This window comes from Chlamydotis macqueenii, chromosome 36, assembly GCF_036417535.1.
Source record: "Chlamydotis macqueenii isolate bChlMac1 chromosome 36, bChlMac1.mat, whole genome shotgun sequence".
In the NCBI taxonomy this organism is placed as follows: domain Eukaryota; kingdom Metazoa; phylum Chordata; class Aves; order Otidiformes; family Otididae; genus Chlamydotis; species Chlamydotis macqueenii.
The window spans coordinates 11,304-20,204 of NC_141591.1; the positions used below are offsets into that span (position 1 = coordinate 11,304).

The 8,901-nt window shown below is 58.4% G+C and overlaps 1 protein-coding gene across 1 annotated transcript; it reads left to right on the forward strand.

Moving 5' to 3' along the window:
- Nucleotides 1-2,350: 2,350 nt before the first annotated feature.
- LOC147596820 (E3 ubiquitin-protein ligase PHF7-like) lies at nt 2,351-6,254 on the forward strand. Its single transcript, XM_086769384.1, has 9 exons — nt 2,351-2,489; nt 2,675-2,766; nt 2,886-2,987; nt 3,284-3,408; nt 3,490-3,652; nt 3,775-3,881; nt 4,011-4,124; nt 5,887-6,005; nt 6,130-6,254. The coding sequence occupies exons 1-9, from the start codon at nt 2,351-2,353 to the stop codon at nt 6,252-6,254; spliced, it is 1,086 nt and encodes a 361-aa protein (XP_086625510.1).
- Nucleotides 6,255-8,901: the final 2,647 nt, after the last annotated feature.

The following is an 8,901-nucleotide window of genomic DNA, read 5'->3' on the forward strand; positions in this document are numbered from 1 at the left end:
AACAGGACTTTAATGAGACTTGGAAAACCAGACAGTCTCCTTGGTCTCATTCACAACAACTGGTATCATCGGAGAGTTTCATCAACATTCTTCACATACGAAAGCCAAAACACACCGGCTTACTGAGAGGAAAATTAACTCCATCCCTGCCGAAACCAGGACACACAACGTGGGTGGTGCAACAAGAGCCCTTATCGGTGAAGGCTGAGGCAAAAAAGTCATTGGGCACCTCAGCCTTGTCCATGTCCCGGGTAACCAGGTGACCCGTTTCCTTCCAGAGGGGGGCTACATTCTCCCTGCACCTCCTTTTATCCTGAAGGCCTATAGAAGCTTTTCTTGTTGCTCTGGAAGTCCTTCACTATGTGCCAGCGAGGTAGGGGAAAACCCCTGGAAGTGGTGTTTCTGCCCAGTTTCAAACCGGGGACCTTTCGCGTGTGAGGCGAACGTGATAACCCCCACACTGCAGAAATGGGGTGAAGTGGGGTTTTGCACCATCTCTCGAGAAGAGCGAACCCCACTTCCCTCTCTGGGTGCTCCCAAACACCCCACACCCTGTGGGGAAATGCACTCCTCTCCCACTTTGATCTCCCAAGCCCAGACCCCAAAACTGCTGTGTCTCAGCCCATTTCCCAGCCTCTTGCTCTCTGCCTTGTGGGCCATCACCCCAAAGGACAGAGCTGCCCCCGCTGCCTGCAAGGGCTGTTCATGCTGGGATGCACATTCACCTCACACACAAAAGGTCCTCGACTCAAAACCAGCCAGAAATGGTCCTCATATTTTGCCAGAAATGGTAAAAAATATCCCGCTCCACTTGCTTCCGCTGCCCCATGCCCAGGCAACGCGTTTGTGCCGTGACCAGGCATTTCCCCTGCTTTGGTGTTGCGCTGGGTTCCTCCACGACAAACCCCAAGAGAAGGGAAAGAGGTCAGTTCTCCACCTGAACGTTCCTGCATTTTTAGAGGAATCAACCACTCGTACATCAGACGCAAGAAAAGGAGAAAACGTTGTCATGTGGGGTGTTTTGTGGTTGGTTGAAGGCACGGAGATGAAGCCAGCAGCGGGAAAGTTGGGATTTGTACCATCTAGCAAAGGAAAGAGGAGGAAAACATGGCGAGACCCTCCTGTGCACCCATGTGCGACCTCAATAATCTGTGCTTCTCGTATCTGGCGTTATATCTGGGGGAAAAGAAAAGGCCTGGCAGCTCCCAAGAGGTCCAGTGGTTAGGATTTGGTGCTGTCATCTCTGTGGCCTGGGTTTGATTCCGGTCAGGGAAAAGTGAATGTCAGTGGTGGGTTTCTTGGTTGGGTTTTGGTTTTTTTTTAAAAAAAAGCACCACGACACGCTGGAGGGGAGGGATGCCATCCTGGACAGGCTGGAGAGGTGGGGCCCGTGCAAAACTCATGAAGTTCAACCAGGCCAAGTGCACGGTCCTGCACCTGGGTCGTGGCAATCCCAGGCACAAGCACAGGCTGGGCGGGGATTGGATCGAGAGCAGCCCTGAGGAGAAGGACTTGGGAGTGCTGGTGGACGAGAAGCTCAACATGAGCAGGCAATGCGCCCTTGCGGCCCAGAAGGCCACCCGCATCCTGGGCTGCATCAGGAGAAGCGTGGCCAGCAGGTCGAGGGAGGGGATTCTCCCCTCTACTCTGCCCTGGTCAGACCCCACCTGGAGTACTGTGTCCAGCTCTGGGAGCCCCCAGCACAAGAAGGACATGGACCAGTTGGAGAGGGTCCAGAGGAGGCCACGAAGATGATCAGAGGGCTGGAGCACCTCTCCTATGAGGACAGGCTGAGAGAGTTGGGGCTGTTCAGCCTGGAGAAGAGGAGGCTCTGGGGAGACCTGATAGCGGTCTTCCAGTACCTCAAGGGGGCTACAGGAAAGATGGGGAGAGGCTGTTCAGCAGGGCCTGTTGTGACAGGACGAGGGGTAACGGTTTCAAAATAAAGGGAGGAGATTCAGATCAGATATTAGGGAAAAGTTTTTTACACTGAGGGTGGTGGAGCACTGGCCCAGGTTGCCCAGAGAGGTGGTGGATGCCCCATCCCTGGAAACATTCCAGGCCAGGTTGGCCGGGGCTCTGAGCAACCTGCTCTGGTTGGAGATGTCCCTGCTCCTGGCAGGGGGGTTGGGCTGGGTGGGCTTTGAAGGTCCCTTCCAACCCCAACCATTCTGTGATTCTATGACGTGCGGTGCCGTGTCACAAAGACCCCGGGCTGGACCAATGCTCCCGCCCACTTGCCCCCTGCTCAGTGGCGCGTTTGCCACGGATGCTGGAGGATCAGGACGGGCTTTGACCGCACCAACGTCCCCACATCCGGGCATCTCCTTTGCTGCAGCCACTTGTGGTGATGGAGCTGAGGTCGGGGCGCCGCCTGAGGCCACGGTCCCCCCCGGCCCAGTGTCCCGCAGCGGTGCTGGAGCAGGAGGCAGGAGCCTCCTGTGAGCCTCCCCCACAGAAAAGGAGGCGCCAGGGCCCCAGGGAGCAAGGTGAGCGCAGAGCATCGCCCCGGGCACCGGCCAGAGGGGATTTTGGCCGGTGCCCAGCTGAGCGAGCAGAGGCCTCCATGCCCTGGGAACGTGCTCCGGCCTCTCCCCTATCCCGCTGCCGGTATCACCCTCCCCCGGCACCCCTGCGTGGTGCTGGGGGTGACAGTGCCGCCGTCCCCCCGCAGCGTGCAGCCTGTGCCGTCGGGCAGACTGTGACCCCGAGGTGGTCGGGCAGCTGTGCTGTCAGAATCGGCTCTGCGTCCACGAGAACTGCCTGGTGAGTCCCGGGGCTCCACAGCCCCCAGTCCCCAACAGCCCCTGGTCCCTAAACCCCCCAGTCCCCAGCCCTGCACCGCCAGCAGCCCCTGGCACGTGCCCTCTTTTCCCCTCGTGCAGTACCACGCCAGCGGGCTGGGCCAGAGAGGGGCCGATGAAGAGGGCTTCTACGGCTTCCTCTTCCCCGACATCCGGCAGGAGCTGAAGCGCGTGGCACGGAAGGTGAGGCTGGGGGGCACGTGTCCCCCCCCCGTGGTCCCCGTGTCCTGTGTGCGGCATTGCACACGCCAGTAACCCCACCAGGGATGCTCTGGCAGCCAGCTGCCAGGAGCCCCCCAGCTCCTCCTCCACCCAAAAAGGCCCATTTCTGCAGAAACTGGGGGTTTGGAGGGGAAGGTGGCACGATGTCACGGGCCAGGCAGCCCACCGAAACGTGGCGGGGCTGCGCTGGGGGAGGGTGAACCGGGCTCCCCGGGGCTGTGCGGCGCTGATGCCGTCCACCTCTGTGCCATCCCCAGCGCTGCTGCATCTGCCGGCTGCAGGGCGCCTCGGTCATCTGCCAGCGCCGGCGCTGCCGTAGAATCTTCCACTTCCCCTGCGGCAGCGAGCGAGGCTGCGTCTCCCAGTTCTTCGGGGCGTACAAGTGAGTGGAGCTGCCCCCCAGGGCTGGGGCTGGGGCCGGGCTGGAGGAGGCTGGGGCTCAGCTGTCTCCTGCGTCCCACAGATCCTTCTGCTGGAAGCACCGGCCAGTGCAGAGGGTGCGGGCGCTGCGGCAGGAGCAGAGCCTCTGCCTCATCTGCCAGGAGGCGGTGGCGGGGCAGCCCTGCTACGACACCCTGGTCTGTCCCGCCTGCGCCAGCGCCTGCTTCCACCGCCGCTGCATCCAGGTAGGCGGCATCGCCCCCGGCCCCTGGCGTGGTCATCAGCCCTGGTTTGCACCCTGTCACCCAGCTGCGGGGGGGCAAACGGGACCCCTGCGCTGCTCATGCTGATGCCATCTCTGCCCCAGGGCCAGGCGCTGCGCTCTGGGCTCTACCACTTCCGCTGCCCTCTGTGCCAGGACACGGCCACCTTCCAGGCGGAGATGTTCCGCCTGGGCATCAAAATCCCTGACAGGTGGGTGCCCTGCCCTCCCCTCTGCCTCCCTCCTCCTGGGCCATGCTCCAGTCCATCCCCTCCACCTGCCCAGCTGCCAGCGGGGTGTCCCCCACGCCCCCGCGGCTGAGCGCTCCCCTGCTCTTGCAGAGATGCTGCCTGGGAGGAGGACGGGGCCTTTGCAGAGCATTCCCTGCGGCACAGCTCCTGCGACGCCAGCCAGTGCCTGTGCCCGCTGGGACGGGAGCAGGCGGAAGCGAGTGGGTGAGTGCCGCCGACCGCGGTCCCTGCAGCCCCAGTGAGGAGACGAAGCCTTTGTCTCCTTCTTTGGGCAGGGATGGAGATCCATCCGCAGGTCCTGAGGGAACTGGTGGATGAAGTTGCCATGCCACTGGCCATCATATTTGAGAAATCGTGGCCGTCTGGTGAGGTCCCCGATGACTGGAAGAGAGGGAACATAACCCCCATTTTTAAAAAGGGGAACAAGGAGGACCGGGGCAATTACAGGCCGGTCAGCCTCACCTCTGTGCCTGGCAAGGTCACGGAGCAGATTCTCCTGGAAGCCATGCTAAGGCACACGGAGAGCAAGGAGGTGGTTGGTGACAGCCAACACGGCTTCACCAAGGGCAGATCGTGCCTGACCAATCTGGTGGCGTTCTATGACGGGGTGACGGCATCGGTGGACAAGGGAAGGGCAACGGATATCATCTACCTGGACTTGTGCAAAGCTTTTGACACTGTCCCGCACGACATCCTTCTCTCTAAACTGGAGAGGCATGGGTTTGATGGACGGACCACTCGGTGGATAAGGAGTTGGCTGGATGGCCGCACTCAGAGAGTGGTGGTCAACGGCTCAATGTCCACGTGGAGACCGGTCATGAGTGGCGTCCCTCAGGGGTCCGTGCTGGGCCCGGCCCTGTTCAACATCTTTGTCGGAGACATGGACAGTGGGATAGAGTGCACCCTCAGCAAGTTCGCCGACGACACCAAGTTGTGTGGTGCCGTCGACTCGCTGGAAGGGAGGGATGCCATCCAGAGGGACCTGGACAGGCTGGAGAGGTGGGCCCGTGCAAAACTCATGAAGTTCAACCAGGCCAAGTGCAAGGTCCTGCACCTGGGTTGTGGCAATCCCAGGCACAAGCACAGGCTGGGCGGGGAATGGATCGAGAGCAGCCCTGAGGAGAAGGACTTGGGAGTGCTGGTGGATGAGAAGCTCAACATGAGCCGGCAATGCGCCCTTGCGGCCCAGAAGGCCAACCGCATCCTGGGCTGCATCAAGAGAAGCGTGGCCAGCAGGTCGAGGGAGGTGATTCTCCCCCTCTACTCTGCCCTGGTGAGACCCCACCTGGAGTACTGTGTCCAGTTCTGGAGCCCCCAGCACAAGAAAGACATGGACCAGTTGGAGAAGGTCCAGAGGAGGCCACACAGATGATGAGAGGGCTGGAGCACCTCTCTTATGAGGACAGGTTGAGAGTTGGGGCTGTTCAGCCTGGAGAAGAGGAGGCTCTGGGGAGACCTGATAGCGGTCTTCCAGTACCTCAAGGGGGCCTACAGGAAAGATGGGGAGAGGCTGTTCAGCAGGGCCTGTTGTGACAGGACGAGGGGTAACGGTTTCAAAATAGAGGGGGGTAGATTTAGATTAGATATTAGGAAAAAATTTTTACACTGAGGGTTGTAGAACACTGTCCCAGGTTGCCCAGAGAGGTGGTGGAGGCCCCATCCCTGGAAACATTCCAGGCCAGGCTGGATGAGGCTCTGAGCAACCTGATCCGGTTGGAGATGTCCCTGCTCCTGGCAGGGGGGTTGGACTGGGTGGGCTTTGAAGGTCCCTTCCAACCCCAACCATTCTATGATTCTATGGAGGTTCCCTGGGATGCTGAGCCAGGCCTGGCACGGGGTGCGTGCCGGCAGCTCAGCCCCGGCTGCCAGGGCAGGAGCAGGCTGGAGCTGGGCTCAGCACAGCGCCGGGGCTGGCCCCCCGTAGCTCAGGGGCCGTTGGTGGCAGTGGGTCTCGTTGCTCCCCTAGGCCCTGGAGACTTCTGCTCTGCAGCTCCTGTGCCTCCTGCGGGACCCACCAGCTCTGCTCGGCCGTGGCGGAGGATGCTGACTCTTGGGAGTGCCGCGACTGCAGCAACACGAGCAGCGGTGAGGGTTTCAGCTGGGGGGACAGGGTCCCCTGGGCCACGTCTGGGACCTGGGGACAAGCGAAGGCTGTGCTCTGGGGAGGGAGGGCATGGACTTGCGCTCATCATCTCCCTGCTCCTTGCAGTGCCTCCCGTTGCAGCCCACGCAGATTCCAGCCCTCCGGCGCAGGGACCCTCACACAGCGCCCCGGCTGCTGCTGGGGCTGAGGAAGAAGAGGCCATGTCCTGGTTTGGGCAGGGATGGAGTTAATTTCCCTCTCAGTAGCTGGTGTCCCCCTGCAGCCCGTGGAGGAGGCTGTGGCCCGTGGAGGGCCCGCGCTGGGGCAGCCGTTCTGGAGGGACTGCACCCCGTGGAAGAGATGACCCACGCCGGTGCAGTTTCACGAAGGACTGTGGCCCGTGGGAGGGACCCCACGCTGGAGCAGGGGAGGAATGCGAGGAGTTCTTCTCCCGACAACGAAGAAGCGGCGTAAAACAACGTGTGATGGACTGACCGCGACCCCCATTCCCTTCCCCCCTGTGCCGCTCGGGGGGAAGGTAGTAGAGATAATGTTAAGCTTGGGAAGAGGGAGGGGTGGGGGGAGGTTATCTTGTTCCCTGTCTCATTCTCCTGCTTTGGTTTTAGAAATAAAGGAATAGTTTTCCCCAGGTTGAGTCTGTTGTGCCCGTAACGGTAACGTTAAGGATCTCTCCCCGTCCTTATCTCAAACCTCGAGCCGTTTTTCTTATATCATCTCCCCCTGTTCTCTCGGGGGGTGGGGGGAGCGAGAGAGAGACTGTGCAGTCTGGTCCCGAGCGGGGCTGAACCAGGACAATCTCCCAGTTAAAACTGAAGATGTGTGCGAGGGAGAAACCAACGAGCGTCCCCCAGGCTTGTTTGCAGATGATGTATGACAGAGAGCTCAGACCTGACCAGGGCTCTCCAGTGATGATGCCTGTGGATCCGGAACGGACGACTCCTCGAATTCGAGGACTTCCTGATTCTCTGAACCCCACCGGGGTCCAGCTACAGGGGAAGATACAAAGGACCCCCATAGCAGACAGACCCACAGGCGCTCTGGAGGGAACAGTGACCCCCGGTCACAGGAGGACAGGGAGGAAAGTGTGGACACGGGGAGAAGTAGCCCAAGAACTCATTAACTTTGGGAGGAAGTACGGTCTTGGTGGTGGCTCCGGGCAAAGGGCGGCCGGCGCTGGTCAAGAGCAGTCAGGATTCAAAGTCGGTCCGACCCATTGATCATGGGGGAGGGAGACCCCTCAGCCGTCAGGAATGGTGGCAACTGGGGCTCCAGACTGGCATTCCCCGAGATTCAATGGATGGGCTTCCGACCCAGAAGTTCGAGAAACTGGTACAAACACGGTGGGGGTAAAAAGTTAATTCTGAAACAACCGCTAGTGCCCCACCATTGATCGACCTTGGGGAAGAAACTGATGCAGAAAAGAGGGCGGAAGGAAACTACGTTCCCCGTTCCCCAAGAGACAGAGGACGGACTTTTGTAAAACAACTCACCGTAAATATGAGAGGAGATTATTGGTTACAGTGGCTGTAGGGCCACGGAGAAAACAGTAACCTTTCTAACTGACACGGGTGCCCCAGAATCACGGCCTTTTGTCCAAAACCCCCCGCCTTGGTACCTGCCATCTCGGGCCCTGACCACAAACAAAACCCTTCCCATTTTCCGGGAAAACCTGTTTTGGCCGAGCACCCGCCATCGGAACTGTACCACTGGTACCCACCAGCGCTCTGAACACAGACGCATGGAAAGCAAAAGATGCCTCTGGGAAGGAACATAAAACTAACAGCAGTGGGTTATTCCATCCTTCCCACAACGATCTGCTTCCGCTTCCTTAAAAAAGAGCCGAGTTTGGTTTTTCTTTTCTTTTCCAGATGAAATCTTTTGACGCCAGCCTGAAGAAATATATGAAGCTGCTGATTGCCTGTATGATTTCATCGCCGATAGTTTTATTAATATTTATAGGATGTTTGGCATATTATCACAAACATTGTTTTGGTCGACCATTGTTGCCGCCTTTGATATTTGGAGAAACACCTGCGGCCCCTCTTTGGCTTGGGGTGGCAAAATTAATTCACAGCTCTAGAGCAGCAGGTGGCCACCGCTTTTAACCTGACTAATTGTTGGGTATGTGAAAGTCGATTTAAAAATTATTACTAACGAAACGGCCCGTGCCTTTGACCTACAGGCAGATCAGGCCACAGAAACGCCAACCGCATCGCATGGCTCTCGATTATCTGCTAGCCGCAGAAGGAGGTGTTTGTGGTAAACTGAATGGTTCTAATTGTTGTTTAAAAATTGATGAGAGCAGGAAAATTGTTAAACAAATTGCCGCAGGAATACGGGAGCTAGCCCACGCGCCTGACCAGACACGGAAAGGCCGGGACATTGACACACTTTCTTGGCTCCCTGGGAGTCCACGGGTCAAGCGAATCCTATTCTATTTGTTCCGTGGATTCGCCGTGCTGATGTTTGTACCACGCACCGTTCCCTGTTCTATACAATTCATTCAACGTGCTGTACCTCGTATGCAGCTTATAACTACTGCCTCACCCCTTGGCGTCAAACACATTTGCGCTGTGTGCCACACCACGCCATCAGCAGTATGAATTCTATGAGATGGTTTTTCTTTTGAAACAACCACGGATCCACGGCGTGGTATAGAAACTGACAACAAATTTATAGTGGTGGTGTTTATTCGCTGGGCCTAAATATGGGATAGAAGTTTCTAGGCCCAAACCACACACGCGCTCTGGGCTGGAGGTGTGGAAATCCATTTTCCTGCTGCGTATCCAGACCCCAGTTCCAATGACCAGGATCACACAGCCACCAGCTCCGCGAGGGCCAGTTGCCAGCCTCAGCAAAAAAAGAAAAAAAAAAAAA

Coding starts and splice junctions, on each gene's coding strand:
- LOC147596820 (XM_086769384.1), top strand. CDS start 2,351: ATGGAGCTGAGGTCGGGGCGCCGCCTGAGGCCACGGTCCCCCCCGGCC. Junction 2,490..2,674: donor CCAGGGCCCCAGGGAGCAAG/GTGAGCGCAGAG, acceptor GTCCCCCCGCAG/CGTGCAGCCTGTGCCGTCGG. Junction 3,882..4,010: donor GGCATCAAAATCCCTGACAG/GTGGGTGCCCTG, acceptor CTGCTCTTGCAG/AGATGCTGCCTGGGAGGAGG.